Source organism: Mercenaria mercenaria, chromosome 12, assembly GCF_021730395.1.
Source record: "Mercenaria mercenaria strain notata chromosome 12, MADL_Memer_1, whole genome shotgun sequence".
Lineage (NCBI taxonomy): Eukaryota > Metazoa > Mollusca > Bivalvia > Venerida > Veneridae > Mercenaria > Mercenaria mercenaria.
This window is the reverse complement of record NC_069372.1, coordinates 1,449,186-1,472,203: the sequence shown is the minus strand read 5'-3', so window position 1 is coordinate 1,472,203 and position 23,018 is coordinate 1,449,186. Positions and strand designations below refer to the sequence as shown.

Genomic DNA, 23,018 nt, shown 5'->3' with positions numbered 1-23,018 from the left:
TGCTGTTTAGCTTAAGAATTAAAATATTTGTGAGACGACATGGCAAAATGTTTTGTTTCACACGAAAGATATAATATATAGTGAACAGACTGTTTTGATTAACTTTTTCAGACCTCTTAAATTAGATATTTCTTGTATTTACCCATAAGGTTAATTGGCTCTTACCTGTTTATGCATGATATTTTAGGCCTCCTTTGATCGAACATTAAATGCAATATAGATATAATTAAACCTGCTGTAACAGATTAACTCGCTAATTTCCCTGTAATTATTCAAAGTGCCTGCTTACCTCGTTATAGCAAATCTAATTAAATTGTGGTAAAAACTCTGAGCTTAAATTTGTTACTATTTATAGCTGGCTTTTATTACCCAGAATGCTTTATTGTATATGGCAGATCCCAGGCTTGCCGGGCTATCCTTCGCCGTTACCCGATGCTCTGCATTCAGGAATTCCGGGAGCTTTCCAACCAAAAGTAAGTTAGAGTGTACACCTGGAAAGTTTTTTCAAATTAAGGTAGTGGACTTAGAATGACAGTTCAGTTTGTATCTAACTGTGGCATTCTTCATCGGTAAAGGTAGGTCATGCAGGTCCATGGCTTCAGGTGGGAATGTAACTCATGCAAGTCTATGGTTTCAAGGGGTGGGGGCCCTAATATTGTTCATGCAAGTCCATGATTTCAGGTGTTAATGTAGCTCATGCAAGCCCATGATTTCAGATGGTAATGTATCTCATGAAAACCAATGTCTTCAGGTGGTAATATATCTCATGCAAGTCCATGGTTTCAGGTAGTAATGAAGCTCATGCAAGTCCATGGTTTCAGGTGGTAATGAAGCTCATGCAAGTCCCTGGTTTCAGGTGGTAATATCTCATATAAGCTCATGGTTTCAGGTAGTAATGAAGCTCATGCAAGCCCATGGTTTCAGGTGGTAATATCTCATATAAGCTCATGGTTTCAGGTGGTAATGTAACTTGTGCAAGTCCATTGTTTCAGGTGGTAATGAAGATCATGCAGGCCCATGGTTTCAGGTGGTAATATATCTCATGCAAGCCCATGGTTTCAGGTGGTAATGTAACTCATGCAAGTCGATGGTTTCAGCTGTTAATGTAACTCATGCAAGCCCATGGTTTCAGGTGTTAATGTGTCTCATGCAAGTCCAAGGCAGGCCCATGATTTCAGGTGTTAATGTAGCTCATGCAAGCCAGTGGTTTCAGGTGGTAATGTATCTCATGCAAACCAGTGGTTTCAGGTGTTAATGTATCTCATGCAAGCCCATGGTTTCAGGTGTTAATGTATCTCATGCAAACCCATGGTTTCAGGTAGTTATGAAAAGCTCATGCCAGCCCATGGTTGAGGTGTAAATTATTCCATGAACAAGCCCATGATCAGTACAGATAGTGTATTTACTAACATGCACACCTCACTGAACTTTAGGACATGAAATTACTCATGAAGTACAATGGTTTACAAGTAAGTTTGAACTTCATGTAAGCAAAAGATTACATGTGTAATATAATTCAGCAATTATGTTTAGGTGTAACATCATTTTCCCATGCAGTCCCCCGGAATTGAAGTAAATAATAACAAGCGTCATGCCAGTACATGGTTTCAGGTGTTAATGAACTATGTTAATACATGTTTCAGGAACTGAGTAATACATCTCATGCAACATGAGTTTCCAAGTGTAACGAAGCATATGCAAGATCATGTACAGGATGGTTAAATGTAAGACATGATGAAACCCACATGTATTACAAGTGAGTGGAATAATCTCATGCAAGCACATGGTTACAATGTAAAGGAATGTATTCTTGTAAAGACCCATTGGTTTCAGGAATTATATGTTCAAATGCTTGTAACCATGGTTTATGTATTGTATTCTATTTGAAGCCATTGGTTTCAGTGTAAGTCAATTTCTTTTAAGACCCATGATTTCACACTGTAATTTTATCAGCAACCATGGTATTCAGGAATTTTATGAAAAGCAGCTAAACCCATGATTATACCATTGTTTTATAGAAACTTGTAACCCATGTTTCAGGTGTAATGTATCAGAACAAGCACCTTACAATCATGTATAACACGTGAAATTATCAAGAATTGTAAAATCCAGTGTAATCTATTGGTGCAATAAGAGTTCGGGTGACTCTACATATGCTTTCTGTTATGGGGCACATCAAAATGTTAATTTTTCTAAAGATAATCTAATGAACAATGATTTGTTACTTTTAGACCTTTAATATATTGCTTATTTAATAAGGTAATATGTTACTGTAATTATGCGAAATTTTAGCTCCTATGAACATAAATGCAAATTGGAAAAAAACTTGTTTAATGTATCCGTAATTATTCAAGTGTGCGATACTTTTATGAAATCTCAATAAATGTACTCTAAAAGCTGATCTGTCTGCAGATATTTTGCTGTTTTATTAGCTCGAACTTATTGAATGAACCCAGCTTGCGTATTCGCTTCACCGATCTCTGCATTCGTCGGGCTTCGGCAAAGTAGTGTCGAGTGTACACCTGCAAAGTTTTTCAATAAGTATGACAGAATACATTAAAGTCTTAGTTTGAACTTCATTTTATCGTTGTTTCATGGTCATAATTAACTCTCTCTAGGTTCAAGTGCCCTAACTCTGCACAAGTATGATTTGACATTAATGTAATGCCCCTATTTGGAATTACCAGAAAAAATTTTGGTTAAAGTTCTACATGCAAGTTACATGTCTTCTAAAACTATGCAAGTCATTGTTTATGAAAACTCAAAGTTGTTTCGGGGTTATTATATAAATCATAGTGATAGCACCAAGTCCCATTTTAAATATCTGACTTCTCATTTTGGTGTAATAATTTGCACCATTTTTGGTTAAGAAATCATCAGGCCTATGGTTTTCAGTGAATAATCTACAGCACATTTTAAAGGTAATTAGATCTGAAACTTCATGTTTCAGCTTTTTCTAGATACAATTTCCAGTGAATGGGTCAAAGTCCTAACCAGCCATGATTTAGTGATAATTAGCCATCGCCATTTCTAAGACTATAAAATTTTGGTTTAATGTTTATGACATGCATTTTAAATTATCTCAGCAAACCAGTCAGTAGTTTGAAAACTCATCACCATGTGTCTTCAGGGGTAATATATCACAACCCATGTTCAGTTAGCTCAGCAAGTCCCATGAATTCGTGACTTCATTTTGCGCAAATTTCCAGCTTTTGAACTATGAAACAATGTTCTGTGTATAAGTCTCAGTGCAATTCATTAGTTATTACTAAAGCCATGTTATATATAAACTAGTATGTTTTCGTTTTCTAGACCCCAAGTGTAATATATCCTCAAGCTGGATCAAGTAATAACTCATGACATGTATTTTGAGCATCATGAACCCCTGTTTGGTAATTAATGAACAATGCTCAGGTTTAAAGTTTTGCCAGTCATGTACATGATCTGTAACCCTAAAGGTATTAGTTTAAATGTAATTTTTTCTTGTTTCTTAAGATCATTAAGCCTCATGGGTTCAAGTATGCCCATGAAGCCTGGTTGTAGTTTGAAAATTATGCCCCCTTTTGGATTTGAAATTTCAGGTTAAGTTTCATGCAAGCTTTCTATCTCCAAAACTAAATCAAGGATCGATTGAATTGACACTCTAAATGTGGCCCCTTAAGGGTTATAAAACTAGATGATGCGCATAGTCCATTATACATATGAATGTACTAATTTAAACGTCAAATTTTGTCCCCTTTGATGAAAATTAAAAAAATTTTTATATCTAACCTTGTGTGGGTAATATTTTTTGTTTTGGAAATCATCAAAATGTCGAGCTTGTGCAGATTTTCGGACGCTTTGTTGATAATGGAGGAATTTTAAATTAATATCTGGTCATGACATATTTTGAATTAGAAAAAAAATATTTGGATTTGAAGTTTCAAAATTTGCTTTGGCGACTGTGTGTTGATTTAGCTGTCTTCTGTTATAGCTATTTTCTTACTGAAGTTTGCAATCAATTCAACTTTTAATAATTAAGCTTAATTTAAGAAGGCTAACTTATTTCTACATTAATTTAAAGCTGCTGATGTTGTGGAGAAAAGCAGTAATGTTGAGGTCTGTAATTTGGGGTGGGGTTTGGATTTATCTGTTAGACAACATTTGAAAAGTACTTACTAATTAAGTGATCAATGATAGAAATTCAGTGTTGGAAAATAAATTTAATGGTCTGCAAATAGAAAATTTACTGTAAAAGCAGAAATTTTTGCGAGGGTTTAAATTTTGCTATATTCCCGAGGCCCTACATCTCACGAAAAATTAATCCTCGCATAAATACTTACCATTAGTATAATTCAGATTCAAGTAGGATACTATTTTTACAATTTCTTGAATATTAAACCTTGCGAACATAATCAAAATTTCAAATTCGCGAAATTTTGACCCAGCGAAAATATATGCTTTTACAGTAGACATGAATGACAAGAAGTTCAGGATGTGGGATATAAAGCCTAGGTAATGGAGGATGCAAGAGCTGGGGTGTATAGACTAGGTAGTGGAGGATTCAGGAGGTGGGGTGTATAGCCTAGGTAGTGGAGGATTCAGATGGTGGGGTGTATAGCCTAGGTAGTGGAGGATTCAGGAGGTGGAGTGTATAGCCTAGGTAGTGGAGGATTCAGGGGTGGGGTGTATAGCCTAGGTAGTGGAGGATTCAGGAGGTGGGGTGTATAGCCTAGGTAGTGGAGGATTCAGGTGGTGGGGTGTATAGCCTAGGTAGTGGAGGATTCAGGAGGTGGAATGTATAGCCTAGGTAGTGGAGGATTCAGGAGGTGGAATGTATAGCCTAGGTAGTGGAGGATTCAGGAGGTGGAATGTATAGCCTAGGTAGTGGAGGATTCAGGAGGTGGAATGTATAGCCTAGGTAGTGGAGGATTCAAGAGGTGGAATGTATAGCCTAGGTAGTGGAGGATTCAGGTGGTGGGGTGTATAGCCTAGGTAGTGGAGGATTCAGGAGGTGGAATGTATAGCCTAGGTAGTGGAGGATTCAGGAGGTGGAATGTATAGCCTAGGTAGTGGAGGATTCAGGAGGTGGAGTGTATAGCCTAGGTAGTGGAGGATTCAGGAGGTGGAATGTATAGCCTAGGTAGTGGAGGATTCAGGAGGTGGAATGTATAGCCTAGGTAGTGGAGGATTCAGGGGTGGGGTGTATAGTCTAGGTAGTGGAGGATTCAGGAGGTGGGGTGTATAGCCTAGGTAGTGGAGGATTCAGGAGGTGGAATGTATAGCCTAGGTAGTGGAGGATTCAGGGGGTATAGCTAGTAGTGGGATCAGAGTGGGTTATAGCCTAGGTAGTGGAGGATTCAGGAGGTGGAATGTATAGCCTAGGTAGTGGAGGATTCAGGAGTGGGAATAGTATGAGTTCAGGGTTAAGCTAGTAGTGAGGATTCAGGGGTGGGGTGTATAGTCTAGGTAGTGGAGGATTCAGGAGGTGGGGTGTATAGCCTAGGTAGTGGAGGATACAAGCGTGTATAGTTTTCTACTTTACATATTCTGTGGCTGCAATTTGCATTTTGCTTGTGAACAATCTAAATATTCTGATTATAATAACATACTGCTTCTTGTTTCATAAAATCATTTGCAAGGCACAAAAACCTGTAATGAGCTTACAAGATGGCTTATTAATCATTAATAAGCAAAACATATCTACCTGGCACTTTAAAGGCTTGTTAATGGATGATCTGTGAAAGCTTATAAATAATTTACTTTGCTACTTTTGAAAGGATGTGTAAAAGAAAATGTTTATGGTAACATCATAGGGTATGTAAGTCCATTTCGAGGGGTGAATGGGAAAAAGTTCTAAGTGCTTCTTTATTTATATGCACTTAGAACTCTTTCGCATTCACCCCTCGATTTGCATTTATTCCAAAATAAGACTCACATGATTTTGCTTACTTTTGAAAATTTTACTCCAAAACTTGGGAAAAAATCTTTCCAGGAGGTGGTTTTAGCAAGGCAGGATCCTGTTACTCATAACAAACAACCTTTTTCTGGCCTAACCAGAACTTGCATTTTAGTCCCATTGAAATGTATTTATCATAGGGAATTATGTATCATAGGTTTATGCAGTATAATTGTCATACTGAAGGGGTTGTATTTTTCAATATTTCAAAATGGCAGATTTCTATAATGCACATACATGCAGTCTGATCATGATCTGCACTGTTTGCTATTCAGCCAGTATCTTTTTGGTAAGCTGCCCATTCAACAGTTAATGGTACTGTCCAGATTTGAAAATGGACAAGTTCATTCTTGAAATTTAGCAGGGAAAGGGTTAGTGGGTGGAGAAATAGACAGTGAAAAGAGATTGGTTAGAAGTTTTATATCATCAGGGTAGACAAAAGTTTTGATATATAATGAAATATCTTAGTTTTCCACCTTCAATTCATGTGAAGAAGCAGTCCATAACTTCTGGAGAATAAGCTGTTTCTGGTAGGAAGCCCATGAACACTGGTTAAGTTAGCAGACAGCGAGTTCATTACTAAAATACTGTTGAGAAACAACATTAGACCCGTATGAAACAAATTCCTGTAGTTTTTAATTTGCATCCTCTAAGCTTTGATCACTGTTTCAGTTTTGCATGTTTTATGTTACAGGGGATAGCTACGCTTCATCCAGCTGTAGGACCACTGTTCATAGGTCCTGGACGCGAGTTGGAAAAGTCACCAGCTCACATTCCATCAGCACCCCAGCAAAACTTACCAACTACTGCAAAGGTAAGATTTTTACACTGATCTGTCAAACCAGGGGTGGAAGAATGGTAAAGGTCTCTAACTTACACATCATCTCTTAAGGTTTGAACCTATTTTGGGTTATCATGTGAGAAAGTCATTCAGCTGGCTTTGCGGAAGGTCTGTTTCTACCTAGGTGCCCACCTGTGCCAGAAATGATGCATGAAAGGGTATCAGGGGTCTTCTTTAAAGCTAGAAAGTTAAGACATGACCTGAAATGTGTTGGCGTAATTATGCACAAACATTGATGGCTTACTCGTATGCCACAGTCAGATCTTTGTATTTGAACTGTATTCATGTCACACTTCCTCAGACACTGCTAATGTAAGAATTGAACATTCCCAAACATGCACCAGTCAATCTTCTAAACTTGTTGACCCAACAGCCAAACTGAAGAAGATATTGTTTTTTCACTGAACAGTGCTGATGACAAAGTCAGTGTTAGGGAGTGTTGAAACGACATTTTAATGTAAAGCCATGATTTTAGCAATCCTGTTTTGTGTTGCATGTAATATCAGTAATATTAAAGACTGACTTGTTTTATTCATACAATGTTCTTGAAAAAGAGAGAGAAAAATGTTGGTTTTAAAATTCATTAGTCCACCCATATTTCATATAAGAAAGTAGACAAATTTATGAGAGCATTTCTGCATTAAGAGACTTTTTCCAAACGCCATCATCTGGTTGGTTGTTTCGTTTCGAAATTGACCAGTGGTAGGCTTTTTGCTCTGAGACTGGTCCCCAACTTTTTATAACTTGAAGAAAAAGTCTGATGAACAGACTGTGTTAAACTAATTCTGTTGTACCTTTGCTTGTTTGCACTCTATGTTTGCAAAGGATCTTACTGTATCTATAACATTAGGCTTAAGATAGAAGTGCAGATTGATATTATTGATAAAAGAAAAAATATTTTCGAGAAAGCGGCAACTGATTTTATTTACTTCTGCATGAACAGAGAAGTAATGTTACCCCCAAATACAACAACAGACAAGATTTTCCAAAGAGTTTTTCAAAAATAGACATCAAGCTGACATGAAAATAGACATGATAGCTGTAAAAGTTTTATTTTAAACTACTTGTATACAACTAACTGAATTCAGTTTGAAATTTTTTTATTCACTGTAAATTTTGTATAGAAAGAAAAACTGTTTATTTTCATATAAAAAGTATTGGTGAAGTAATATAAAATGTCACTTTCTGTGAGGTTTACGAGCAGTCTGATATCTTTCAAGAAAGAATTAACAAAATGGCATTGTTTCACGGATTTGCACGGAGTCCCAATGTGGTTTATACTCTTACTAATACAATGTACACGAAATATATATTGTACAACTTTCTTTCTTCAGAAGCCTGGTAAATGGTGTGCTGTCCATGTTCGTATTGCCTGGGAGATCTATCATCATCAGCAGAAACAGAACTCAGATAAAGGCTCGGACTCGAAACCCTCGGACCCACTGAGGCCACCTAGTCACCTGATTCAGGGCCCAACATTGGCACGACCAACAGACTTGCCAAACAGCGCTAGCTCTTCATTAATGGGTAAAATATCGCTTTCTTAGCTAGGATATATCTCCATTAGTTTTGGGATGAGGAATCCCCATCTGCTTATTTCAGGAACTTCTGTAGACTTGAATTTTTTGTCTGTTTATTAACCCTTGACATACTGGACACGATTGATTCTGCCTTTGCGACTAGTGTAGATCATGATCAGTCCGCACATCCGTGCAGTCTGATCATGATCTGCACTATTTGCCATTCTGTCAGTATGTTTTTGGTAAGCACCCCTTTTAACAGTTAATGGTACTGTCCAAATTGAAAGATGGACAAATTCATTATAGAAATTTATCAGGGTCAGGGTTAATAAACACTTGTCAGCTGTAAAAAAATATTAAGAGAGAGTATTTAGCCAAGATGAACGTAAAATAATCATTGATATACATATTTCAGGTTCAGGAAGAGGCCTGTTTGATTCCAACCCTCACAGTCTGTTAAATTCAGCCAGTCATCTAGGTATGTAACTTTTCCTATATGATAAAAGGGAGATAATCAATTATACAACATAATAAGGCTTAACATAATTATCTTTCTTGCTGAATTGCTTCATTATCAAAAATCTATAATGTTGTACAATGTGAATGTAATGGAATAGGAGCATCTATAGTGGACTGGGACCTGACATCTATAGTGGACTGGGACCTGACATCTATAGTGGACTGGGACTGACATGACTTTTTTAGCCAAATTATTTCATCTTACAGAAATCTCAAGTCAGTGGAGTAGATGTTTCTTTGCTATTGCATTCTCATAAGCTATTCTGGCATTTTTACGGGGGTCAGTTTAGCTCATATCAATACATGGTTTTTGTACGAGCCCAAAAAGCCCAAATTAATTACAGAGAATGTGTCATTGAATTGAAATTAATAATTTATTAAGGTCAGCTTCCTTCAGTCAGGTTTTATTTAGAGTACACCTTAACACTATTCTGTATGTCATATAGTATAATTCATTTATTTATTTAACTAGCAAACTGTAGACCAAAATCTGTAAAACAGATAATGAAATTCTTTTAAGAATATAGACTGACAGAGCGAAGTCTCACTAAATCGTATAATTACCAAATAAGGTCTTGCTTTTATGCCTCCCACATTTATGTGGGGAGCATACAGCGTTGCTGCTGTCCATATGTCTGTATGTATGTCCTAAAAGCTTCTGTGTCACACTCCTTCCACACTATTAGCCTGATTTGCTTCAAACTTTCATGGATAAACAAGCTTGTTGAGCAAATGGCCACAAAGAATGGAATTTTTGAAGTGCAGATATGGCCTTTTGATAGTTTTGCCAGCGGACACAATTCTAGTTTTATACATGACTAGATTTATTAGCAGAATGAAAAACATCCTTTCCCAGAAAAGTTGAGACAGTGCACAAAGTTAATAGTCAATTAGCATATTTTAGCTGTATTATCATGTCCAGAAAACATTCATATTAACATAGTTATCATATATATGGGTGCAGTTCAGGTCATTTGCCTCCTTGGAAAACTGTTGATATAATTTTTTATGAAAGATAGAAACCCAGGAGTGCCAATTTGATAATATTTAATTACCTTCCTCAAATTATCATTGTTGTTGTAACTGTGAAGACATGTATACAGGGAAGGTAATTTGCTAATGTAACTATAGTGTAGTTTCATATACTAAGTTTCAGATTAAGTTGATTGCCTGAGTACCAGTCTAGAGGATAGGTTTTTGATCTCTGGGTGTAAGGTTGTAAAACAGAGTTTGGAGACCAGTCTTGGAATGCTGCTTTGCCATTGGTCAGTTTAAGAATTGTGTTTAGATACAGCCAATCAGATGCTGGAGTATTTAGACTGGTCTCCAAATTCAGGTTTATAACCTTGGACCTAGGTAGAGGCAGCTATTATTTCTGATTCCAGTCTACCTTTGATTCCTGAATCCTGAAGTTAATTGTCTAGCCAAATTGAAGTGAAATTATGTTTATCCTTTATCAAGCTGGACATGATGGATTCTGCCTTTGCGACCAGTGCTTGATCAGCCTACACATTCGTGTAGTCTGATCATTATCTGCACTGTTTGCCATTAAGTCAGTATCTTTTTGGTAAGCACCCCTTTTAACAGTTAATAATGGTACTGTCCTAATTGAAAAGATGGCAGAGTTATTATAGAAATTTAGCAGGGTTAGGGTTAAATCCGTATCTGTCATATGTTTTATCATTTTTAGTGAAAATTTCAGTGTTTGCTATTTCTATTTTTAGCTTCATCATTCCCACGGCCTTCACCATATTCCATAGGCAGTAGTTTACCTTTAGGTATAGGTAAGTGCATAAATATACCTTTTTTTTTTTCCGCATAATTTTTTTTCTGTTTTGCCGATCATTGATACAGCACTAGAACTGGTGGAAGTGGGTGTTTGGCCAAAAGCCCTAACTGTTTGCTAACAGAATTTAAGGGTTTTTGCAGTATTCAATTTAGCAGTTATTTTGGAAAATTTTCTCTCCAATTTAAAAGAAACTGGTTATAACTGAATAATGGTAAATAAGTTTTGTTCTGTATTGTTTATTGAAAAATTACTTTGGAATTTAAATTTTCTGATTTCTTTTTTTGATTTGAATGCCAAGAATTTCTTATCATTTTTATATATCTACAAAGGTAATGGATTGCCGTCGACTAGTCGTGAGGGGCCCCATAGTGTTCCTTCAGGATCTCAGGATTGGGGACGGATACATCGCCCCTCTTCTTCGTCCACGTTCTCAAGTCCGTGGACAAAAACAGAGGATAGAGAGAAAGAAGAAAGAGAACATAGTCTAGACAGAAGGAGGGAAGAAGATAGAGAGAGGTATTGATTACTTCAGTGCTGTAATTTTACATATGATAAAAGAGTACATTGTATTTCACTTGTTGTAGACTCAGATTGGAATATCTGGCTTGAGGGTAAATGTTAGGTAGTAACAAGGCTGTGCTTAGTTACCCAGAGATCAGTATATTCCCTTTTGAACCTACAACTACTTTTAAAGTGATATATTCTTCTTCTCGCATCGGTGAAAACACTCTACTCTACCCTCCAGTGTTCAATAAAACATATTACAGGTTACAGTAACATAGAAATTTTATTATTTATATTGAAGCAGGAAATCTGAGGTTTAATGGTTCCTTTCAAATGAATATGTTGTGCTTATTGTACCCCCGGACAACAAAGTTGTAAGGGGGGGTATACTGGTTTCAGGTTGTCTGTCTGTCTGTCTGTTCGTCTGTCTGTCTGTCTGTCTGTCCGTAGATGCAATCTTGTGCGCTCCATCTCTCCTTATCCCCTTGACAGAATTTAATGAAACTTCACACAAGTGATCAGTACCAACAGTAGTTGTGCATGGGGCATGTTAGGTTCTTTTGGAAAAAAAATTTGCAGAGTTATGGGACTTTGTTTTTTTGTTACTATACTATATACATAGACACAATCATGTGCGCACCATCTCTCCTCATCCCCTTGACACAATTTAATGAAACTTCACACAAGTGATCAGTACCAACAGTAGTTGTGCATGGGGCATGTTAGGTTCTTTTAGAAAAAAAATTTGCAGAGTTATGGGACTCTGTTTTTTTGTTACTATACTATATACACAGACACAATCTTGTGCGCTCCATCTCCCCTGATCCCCTTGACACAATTTAATGAAACTTCACACAAGTGATCAGTAACAACAGTAGTTGTGCATGGGCCATGTTAGGTTCTTTCAGAAAAAAAATTTGCAGAGTTATGGGACTTTGTTTTTTTGTTACTGTACTATATACATAGACACAATCTTGTGCGCACCATCTCTCCTCATCCCCTTGACACAATTTAATGAAACTTCACACAAGTGATCAGTATCAACAGTAGTTGTGCATGGGGCATGTTAGGTTCTTTCAGCGACAAAAATTGCAGAGTTATGGGACTTTGTTTCTTGTTAACATACTATGTCTGCATATGCAATCTTGTGCATGCCTAATCTACCAAACCCTTACACACAATTTAATGAAACTTCACACAAGTGATCAGTATCAACCCTAGTTGTGCATGGTGCATGTTACTTTTTTGTTTGTTTTGGGTTTAACGCCGTTTTTCAACAGTATTTCAGTCATGTAACGGCGGGCAGTTAACCTAACCAGTATTCCTGGATTCTGTACCAGTACAAACCTGTTCTCCGCAAGTAACTGCCAACTTCCCCACATGAATCAGAGGTGGAGGACTAATGATTTCAGACACAATGTCGTTTATCAAATAGTCACGGAGAACATACGCCCCGCCCGAGGATCGAACTCGCGACCCCGAGATCCGTAGACCAACGCTCTTACCTATTGAGCTAAGCGGGCGGGCTGGTGCATGTTACATTCTTTTAGATAAATATTCTGCATAGTTATAGGACTTTGTTTTTTGTTACTTTACTGTATACATACAGTCTATATACATACAGTCCAGGTAATTATGCAATCTTGTGTGCGTAAAATTGCAATGTACTGTGTCAGTGCATGCGGGGGGTACATTCATCACCTTTAGTGATAGCTCTAGTTGCTTTTATTTAAAGGTGTTTTGCCACAGAAACCACTCGCTAGGGCATCTGTGGTTTAAGTATCAGGGCAGATTTCAATGATTTATGGAGTCTATTGCCATTTACCTTACATTCGCTATGTTTGGATCACTCAAAACTTGGATAACTCCAGCATTTCCTTGCATATTTGAGCGCTCTGTGTGTTACTGTATATGTTATGAGAATCATTTTAAGTATGATTGTACCAAAGACGTAAAAAATGGTACTAGTAGCTTCCTCGCTTGGCGCTCAGCAATAAGAGGGTAGTGCTAGGACTGGTCAGCCCGGTGTCGGTTATAATGTGACTGGGTGGGGTATCATGTCACGTGTCTACGGCGTGATATTCCATTGAGGCAGCACTATAAAGTTGGGCATTGTGCTCACTGCTACAAGTAGACACTCATTTATATGACTGAAAAATTGTTGAAAAAGACGTTAAACCCGAACACACACACACATTAGTATGATTGTGTCACTGTTTTTAGCTCACCTGTCACAAAGTGACAAGGTGAGCTTTTGTGATCGCGCGGCGTCCGTCGTCCGTGCGTCCGTCCGTGCGTGCGTCCGTAAACTTTTGCTTGTGACCACTCTAGAGGTCACATTTTTCATGGGATCTTTATGAAAATTGGTCAGAATGTTCACCTTGATGATATCTAGGTCAAGTTCGAAACTGGGTCACGTGCCATCAAAAACTAGGTCAGTAGGTCTAAAAATAGAAAAACCTTGTGACCTCTCTAGAGGCCATATATTTCACAAGATCTTCATGAAAATTGGTCAGAATGTTCACCTTGATGATATTTAGGTCAAGTTCGAAACTGGGTCACGTGGGGTCAAAAACTAGGTCAGTAGGTCTAAAAATAGAAAAACCTTGTGACCTCTCTAGAGGCCATATTTTTCAATGGATCTTCATGAATATTGGTCAGAATGTTCACCTTGATGATATCTAGGTCAAGTTCGAAACTGGGTCACGTGGGATCAAAAACTAGGTCAGTAGATCTAAAAATAGAAAAACCTTGTGACCTCTCTAGAGGCCATATTTTTCATGAGATCTTCATGAATATTGGTCAGAATGTTCACCTTGATGATATCTAGGTCAAGTTTGAAACTGGGTCACGTGGGGTCAAAAACTAGGTCATTAGGTCTAAAAATAGAAAAACCTTGTGACCTCTCTAGAGGCCATATTTCTCAATGGATCTTCATGAAAATTGGTCAGAATTTTCAGCTTGATGATATCTAGGTCAAGTTCGAAACTGGGTCACGTGGGGGTAAAAACTAGGTCAGTAGATCTAAAAATAGAAAAACCTTGTGACCTCTCTAGAGGCCATATTTTTCATGAGATCTTCATGAATATTGGTCAGAATGTTCACCTTGATGATATCTAGGTCAAGTTCGATACTGGGTCATGTGGGATCAAAAACTAGGTCAGTAGGTCTAAAAATAGAAAAACCTTGTGACCTCTCTAGAGGCCATATTTCTCAATGGATCTTCATGAAAATTGGTCAGAATGTTCACCTTGATGATGTCTAGGTCAAGTTCGAAACTGGGTCACGTGCGGTCAAAAACTAGGTCAGTAGGTCTAAAAATAGAAAAACCTTGTGACCTCTCTAGAGGCCATATTTTTCAATAGATCTTCATGAAAATTGGTCAGAATGTTAACCTTGATGATATCTAGATCAAGTTCGAAACTGGGTCACGTGGAGCTAAAAACTAGGTCAGTAGATCTAAAAATAGAAAAACCTTGTGACCTCTCTAGAGGCCATATTTTTCATGAGATCTTCATGAATATTGGTCAGAAGGTTCATCTTGATGTTATCTAGGTCAGGTTTGAAACTGGGTCACGTGGGATCAGAAACTAGGTCAGTAGGTCTAAAAATAGAAAAACCTTGTGACCTCTCTAGAGGCCATATTTCTCTATGGATCTTCATGAAAATTGGTGAGACTGTTCAGCTTGATGATATCTAGGTCAGGTTCGTAACTGGGTCATGTGCCTTCAAAAACTAGGTCAGTAGGTCGAAAAATAGAAAAACCTTGTGACCTCTCTAGAGGCCATATTTTTCACGAGATCGTCATGAATATTGGTCAGAATGTTCACCTTGATGATATCTAGGTCAAGTTTAAAAGTGGGTCACGTGCCTTCAAAAACTAGGTCATTAGGTCAAATAATAGAAAAACCTTGTGACCTCTCTAGAGGCCATATTTTTCAATGGATCTTCATGAAAATTGGTCAGAATTTTTTATCTTGATGATATCTATGTCACATGTGCTGAAAAACTAGGTCACTTTGTCAAATAATAGAAATAACGACGTCATACTCAGTTCAACACTGGGTCATGTGGGGATAGGTGAGCGATTCAGGACCATCATGGTCCTCTTGTTAGATTTTTATAATTTCACTGTTTTTTGTTTGTTTTACTTTAAATGAGTAATTTTGCAAATCAGTTTTTTAGTGTTTTATGAAATTTTTAATCTTGTTTCTTTATCCTTAGTAGTGATACAAAAATTAACATTGAATCTTGCTTTCTCGTTCTTCAGGGAAAGAAGACTATTGGAACAAGATCGGCACAGATTTAACTCCCTTGATGAGAGGAGTCGAGACCGTGATCGCTTCAGAGAAAGTGAAATGTTAGCGAAGTCTAGGTCACGGTCAAGGTCACCAATGCGAAATGGACGTGCTGACTCTGTGAAGTCTGAAAGAAGTTTTGAGAGGAGATCAGAGGACTCAAATATAATGAAAGTAAAAGAAGAAAGACGAGAAAGTCTTACTCGTGAAGATGATCTCATGGCGGCTGCTGCGGCAGAACGAGAACGGTTGTTGAAAAATGAATATCTTGCAAATAGCATACGAACTGGCGATGCATTTTTGCAAGGAAGTGTAATGGATAGGGCACGGATGTTAAATCCAGCTTTGGCGTATTCAGTGACTGATAGGGTACCGCCACATCCATCGTTATGGAACCCTTTTGATAAAGGACCAGTGGATTTTCAAAATATCAGACAAAATTTACAAAGAGAAATGGAGCAGGCTCGGGAACAATTATTACTGAATAGATTTCCAGGACCTGGGTTGCAGCCAGGTTTTCCTGGTCTGTCGCCATTTGAACAAGAACGTTTACGTGATGAAATGATTCTTAGGGAGACACAGAAAAGGGAAAGAGATTATCTTGAAAGACTGCCAGCGTTTACACGAGAACGCATGTTTTATGAAAACAGTAAAATTCAAGGAATACGTCCCCAAGACCATTTACATCCTTCATTGAGTAACAGTTTTTCAAGAAGTAGTCCAGCATTACATAACCATATAAAACGTAGTTCTCCGGCAATGTTACCAGGAGCGCCCCCACCATTAATTCATTCAGTAAGTACACACGGTTCAAGGGGACATAACTCTCCAGCTGTGAATAAAACTAAAGGGGTCAGCCCCACAGACTCGGTAGGGGAGAGTAAAAGGGATAGTAATTCCAATTCTACAGACCCAGATGCTCATTCGCGGTAGTCATGGTGATGAGTGAAAAATGTGTGAGGTGATCAAGGTCATACATTAGACTGTCCTTGAAATGTTGACCTTGACCTCAACCTTAAATGTGTGATATATTGGATCTTTTTACATGAGAAATTTTTACATGTGTATCAGCTTGTAAAAATACGTTTATGGAAAAATCAGGGTGAATTACTGTGTGAAAAATAATTTATATTTCAATAAATGAAATAGCAGAAAGTCTATTTCAGCTTAGTGCTTACAAAATAAATATTTACAACTTTTCAGACTTCACTGTCTCAAAAAAGAGTTTAAAAAAGATAGAAATTCTTGAGAGAAAACTAATTATATGGATATATCATTATAGTGTGTTCTTTTTCCATTTTATTGTTATAACTTGGTGATTGTGGTTTGAGTGTAAATATGTAGAACAGCTGGAGAACGTTGTAACGTTATCCCTAGATATATTCACAAATACAGAATTTTGTGATTCATTTGAAAATAACAAGCTGTGATTTAAAATGACAATATTAGATGAATTGATGTTGGATAAAGTCTTCAGGGTTTTGGAAGAACATGTATTACTGCCAATACGCTGGTACTGTCTTTGTAATTTCTGAACATTTATTGTCTGTGATTATAATTTGTAGGCTTGACATTATATAATGTACCATATATTCCCTTATTAACACCTCCGGGGGAAGGGGGGTTACATTTTGCAAAGTGGGGATAGGTGGTGGGTGGGGGGCATTTATTCAGGCCGTGAAAATGGGGTATTTTTTACATTTTCTAAATAAAACTTAAGTAAAAGGGTGGGAGGGGAGAACAACATGTCTGAATACCAGAAATGCTTAAGACTTATTTCTTATAACAATCGGTTTCGGTATTTAGAATACCTTCATCAGGTTATTTTTTAGATAAATATAACTATAAATACAACAAATGAGCCGTGCCATGGGAAAACCAATATAGTGGGTTTGCGACCAGCATGGATCCAGACCAGCCTGCGCATCCGCGCAGTCTGGTCGGAATCCATGCTGTTCGCTAACGGTTTCTCTAATTGCAGTAGGCTTTAAAAGCGAACAGCATGGATCCTGACCAGACTGTGCGGATGCGCAGGCTGGTCTGGATCCATGCTGGTCGCAAACCCACTATGTTGGTTTTCTCATGGCACGGCTCAAATGATGAAGGAATTTAAACAACTATAGCACTAACATATTGCTGGTATTCACTTACGTCAAAAAAATATTTGGAAATTAGGAGGAGAGAGGGTGGTGTTATAAGTGAATATGTGGTAGATAATTTAACCATTTTATTTAAATGAAATTAAATAAAAAAGTAAAACATATTCTGAAGGGTTTTAAGGATTGGCATTAACTATATTCTTACTGATGTTTTTTTTTTTTTTTTTTTTTTTTTTTTTTTCGTGAATTTTTATTATCACTAAGATATGTCTGGTAATTTAACAAAGAAAAATATAAAAAATAGGTAGAAGTTGGTAAAAAAAACTTCTAAAAACATATCTAAAGAGGTAACATTTAGTTAAAACCATAGAAAAAACATGAAAAAATTAAACAAAATTTGTTTTACATAAATTTTCATTCATGAACACTACATTTCTACTTTTGGCTAAGTCACTTTTGAAAGTGCATATTATGCTTACTGGAAAAAACTTGTGAAATAATTGCATATTGTGCTTACTGGAAGAAATATATTTTGGTCTTTTATTAAACAGACAAATATCCTCTACATGTTTGGAAATCTCGGATAGAAGTCTACTTTTTTCAACACAGTTTTACTTTTTCAACACAGTTTTACATTTTCAACACAGTTTTACCAGATGACAAAAAAATTTTATCACTAGTTTTCCCAATATGAATTATTTGTGTCGTTGACTCGGAGCATGTATTTTATGTGGTGTAATTTTCGACGGTATAACACTAGTGTTCTTCAGCACTGAACTTTGACTGTTGGTCATGTGACCTGGTTGGGTCACCTGACTGGAGGAGGGGCTTGTATAAGGAATGTAACTCCGTTGTCTTGTCTCCGTTCAGAGACGGCCTCTGCTGTCAAGCCTGCTTTTGTCACTGTTCATTGCTTTGAAAGAGTGATAATATAGAAAAATTACACAAGGTAATTGCTTTTTCCAAGTCAAAGAAACAAATACATTATGAATGATCAAGGGCATGGAAACGATGTAGTATTTGCAGTTTTCACTTCTCTTGTTAAATGTCCGATATTCAGTTTATATCAAATCTGTTGTGTCAGTGAAGATCCCATTTTGAAAAAAAAAAATCTTTGTTTATAGCAATATTTCATATCGATGTTGATGCTTTTGAATTTATTTTTTCATGTTTTTGTATACCGTTCCAAATATACTTGAAAATAAGATAATAAGCTGTAAAATTTGATTTAGTTTTTTGTGTCCTATTTATCAATTTGTTAAAAATATAATTATGACCGTTAAGCATGAAATTAAATTTTTAGAAGTGCTTTTTACATAGTGCTATATAGAGAATAATATAAGAAATAGTTTTAGACAGGGTGTTTTCTTTCATGAAATGAACATTTGTTAAACTAAGACAAATGTAATTCTTAATATATGAAATATATTGCCATGTCCACAATTAATATATATAATACTGTTATGTGGAATGGTCTATGAACATGCGTAGCAAATTTCCAGATTTCGGTATTTAGCTTGATTGGGGTGATTTAGCTTCATTGGTGTATTTTACCTTGATTGGGGTGATTTAGCTTGAATGGGGAGTAATTTAGTGCGATTGGAATCGTTTAGCTGGTTTACACCAAATGTTTTGTTCAAGGGAGACAACTTCTGAAGCTATACAAATTTTGAATCATAAATTGTCCCCCAGTTCTTTTCAAAACCTACAAATAGCCAGGACAGAATTTTGCTCAGATAGTTCAAGTGAAGAAAAAGGAAATTAAGAAAATATTTAAAAAAAAAAAAATGGAAATTAAGAAAATATTTTAAAAATTTAGAAAAGATTAACATCTGTGCAGTCTGATGAAGATCTGCACTGTTCGCGGTTCAGTCAGTAACTTTTTAATAAACACCCCTTTTAATATTTAATGGTACTATCCATATTGAAAGATTGACAAGTTCATTATAGAAATTTAGCAGGGTAAGGGCTATGGTCAAGTATTTGTACATTCATAGAATTATTCTTGTTTTACCCCAGTAGGGCTGATGACTAATCAAGCAAAATAACCTGGATCTGGAATGGTTCCTTGTTTGTAGTAATATTTACATTATTTATTTCTATATAGGTTCTATTTTTGTTATGCAAATTATATACTGAAAATGAAATTGTGTTTATGACATGAAATTGTGTTCAGAACCCAGATCAACTTTTAGTGAACATTGAATTACATAATATATTGTTTTCTTTACAAGTCAAACTTTTAACTAGACTGGTTACCAGTCCTAGAAAGTGTTAATGAATTTTTACTTTCAGACATATTTTTTTCTTAGAATTTCCTGTATTTATTTTAAAAGGAGAAATATCTAGTATGGGTATAGTAGTAAATATATAAAACTTTGATTTCTGTTTACATATAGGTAAAAATGTGGCTTAAAGTTACTTATATTACCGGTAAAGCATGTAAGCATTTTTTATCACTGTTCTGTTCCTTTGTCTTTGTGTTCAAGTAGTAAACTAGATCCCAAGGTTGTAAAAATTGAGTTTGGAGACCAGTCTCAAACTCCAGCATCTGACTGACTGTTTCTCTGCTTAAATTTGAAATTGACCAATGGCAGAGATGCATTCCTAGACTGGTCCCCGAAGTCAAAATTTATAGAATTGGAACCTGATATTATTTGTTCAAGATGCATGTTAATAATAAAAGTATTTTTCTGAATGCATTATAGAAACACTTCGAGCTTGCATAAAAACACAACTTTTGAGATTGCATGAAAACAAGAAATTTGACCTTGTATAAAAAAAGAGAAGTTTGAGCTGGCATAAAAAAGAGCATTATAAACAGGTGCATAGGAATCAATGTCATAATGTTTTGTGTAGAAAGCCAGTCCTTTCCCAAGTTTTGTTCAGACATAAAAAGAATAATTGTTTGTTTCCAATTACATAACAAAAAATAGACAGTAGGTAAATTGGCAAGTCTTCTCTATATGCATGTAGACCTTGTATGTCTTAAGAAATTTTTACTAAGTAAAATAACCCTAAAATAAGTTGTTTAAAATCAACTTACCTGTTCTGGTAACCTTTACAATAAAAACAAGTTTTGCGTTATACATATTAAAATGGTTGCTGCCATCCGAGCATACTGCCGTTTTCTTCATTGGTCTTGTTTATAATTTCATAACTTTTAGCATAATTGCCCCGTCATAAATGAAACATTATTTGTTCATATATATATATATATATGTATCATTTGTGCATGTTGTTTCAAAATTCATATCTCCTACATTTTAATTTTGAAATGAATGCAATTTTTTTTGATGATATGTTGATGTTATGGTTAAAGTTATTATAAATGCTATTATGTGTAAATTTTCACTCACTATGAAATAGTGTAATAATTTTTGTCTATATATAGACTATTTATAAATAGTGAGACTTCATTGTTTTTTTTTCTTTTAAATATGTGAACTGCACTCACTCAAATTATGAATAAATGACAAAAATATTGTAAACTTTTTCTTTTGTTTTTCCCCATAACTAATATTGCTGAAGTGAACAAGTAAATGATTTGAACTTTGTTGGAGGAGTTTAAACTTTTTTTTCAACAGTTCCAGTTACTAAACAGTTGACCTATCCAGTGTTTCTGGTATTTGTGTTCGTGCTGGCATGTTCTCTGCAAGTAACTGACAAGTTTTCAACTTTGAATCAGAGGTGGAGGATGAATAGCTTCAGATACATTGACTTCTGTCAAAAATGACATGGACAACCCTTCACTAAGGGAATAAACTAGTGGCCTCTTTAGCCTTGCGTCTCACCTACGAGTTGAACATGTTCAGTGTCCACCAACTGAAATACAGGCAACATGTGTTCTTGGCTTTGGATGCAGACAGAACATGTTCAGTGTCCAAGCCTGTAAGGTATGCCTGATAAATTGGTATAAACCTAGATGTAGGCATACATGTCTCTTGTGATAAGACTGACTGTCAGAATGCCATCGTAAAGGTTACAAGTTGAATCCCACGGCAAGACATGACGCGAGGGACACTATGTGGTAACAGATCCATCCTCTGGCTACGTATATTGTTGTAAATTATAACATCTCAGAAGCATATTGAATAAGGAATGAAACAAACCCATTTAAGAATTAGACCAGAGAAAGGAATCTCTTTTACAATGTCATCTACAATATACTGTGAAATTATTTTAATTTCGTGGTTTTGGCAAAAATTGCTACTTTGCAGAGCCATTAAATCATGGATTTCAAATTTAAAATTCTGTAAAATCATTTAATTTTGTGGGCATATTTCGTAAGTTTGGTAAAAACGGCAATTTCGTTGGGATGTGAATTTGTGGATTTCAACTTTTGAACATAAAATCAATAGGAATTTTACATGTTTGCTTGGATTAAATTTTGTTTGTTTGATGGGACTTAATTTTATAGACTGTCATAACTCTGAAATGCATGAAATGAAGTGTCCCACCAATATGCTACACCATAAGAAAAACAACATAGTGCATTTGCGACCAGCATGGATCCAGACTGCGCAGTCTGGTCAGGATCACTGCTGTTTGCTAATGGTTTCTGTAATTGCAATAGGCTTTGAAAGCGAACAGCTTGGATCCTGACCAGACTGCGCGGATGCGCAGGCTGGTCTGGATCCATGCTGGTTGCAAATACACTATGTCTCACGGTGCAGCTCTATTAATGATTTCACAGTGAATATACAGCAAAAAATAACAAAATAGTAAATTTTGTACATTAATTTTATTTTTAAATATTTTAAGTTTATATCAGTACTTAACAATACAATATTTAACCACATGCATTATTAATGTTATTAAGCTCGAGAAAACACTAATGTCATCCATGTGACACAAAACACAGTAAATACAACTATCACTCAAAAGGCTGTAAAAATCAAAAACAACATTGAGGTAATACCATGTTTGTCTTTTTCTCAAACTGAATTTCATTTGGCTGTAGCTCTAAAAGATGGCTGTAGCTCTAAAAGAAACCTTCTGTCCTTGACAAATAGAGGATTGTGAAACTATTTAAGACAGAAATTGATGCAACTGATCCTAAATACAGTGTACTATGTCAAAAGAAAATGAGCCGCGCCATGAGAAAACCAACATAGTGGGTTTGCGACCAGCATGGATCCAGACCAGCCTGCTCATCCACACAGTCTGGTCAGGCTCCATGGTGTTCGCTTTTAAAGCCTATTGGAATTAGAGAAACCGTTAGCGAACAGCATGGATCCTGACCAGACTGCGTGGATGCGCAAGCTGGTCTAGATCCATGCTGGTTGCAAACCCACTATGTTGGTTTTCTCATGGCACGGCTCAAATATGCTTTATCTGGCCCTGGAAGCTTTAAACGGTGTATAATTAGTTCTCACAAATACAAGACAAATGCCTTAGAAGTGGAGTGTCCTTGCCTGTGACTGTGACCTTGACCTTGGTGGTACAGACCTGACTCATGCCTCTGATACACCTCTATTTGTTTAAAGTGATTTTAGAATTGGCTGCCT

General features: G+C 36.3%; 1 protein-coding gene across 7 annotated transcripts in view; it reads left to right on the top strand.

Moving 5' to 3' along the window:
• The window catches only part of LOC123534159 (autism susceptibility gene 2 protein-like), a 172,946-nt gene extending 151,953 nt beyond the window's left edge, over window positions 1-20,993 (top strand). For 5 of the 7 annotated variants that reach the window (XM_053518968.1, XM_053518964.1, XM_053518966.1 and 2 more), the window contains 7 exons: window positions 396-473; window positions 6,633-6,752; window positions 8,114-8,306; window positions 8,715-8,777; window positions 10,543-10,602; window positions 10,937-11,123; window positions 15,382-20,993. In XM_053518968.1, coding sequence (XP_053374943.1) covers window positions 396-473; window positions 6,633-6,752; window positions 8,114-8,306; window positions 8,715-8,777; window positions 10,543-10,602; window positions 10,937-11,123; window positions 15,382-16,342 — 1,662 coding nt within the window. In that variant the 3' untranslated portion in view covers window positions 16,343-20,993. The remainder of the gene's footprint in view (window positions 1-395; window positions 474-6,632; window positions 6,753-8,113; window positions 8,307-8,714; window positions 8,778-10,542; window positions 10,603-10,936; window positions 11,124-15,381) is intronic. The other 2 variants (XM_053518965.1, XM_053518967.1) reach the window with 1 other exon arrangement.
• The last annotated feature ends 2,025 nt before the right edge of the window (window positions 20,994-23,018 follow it).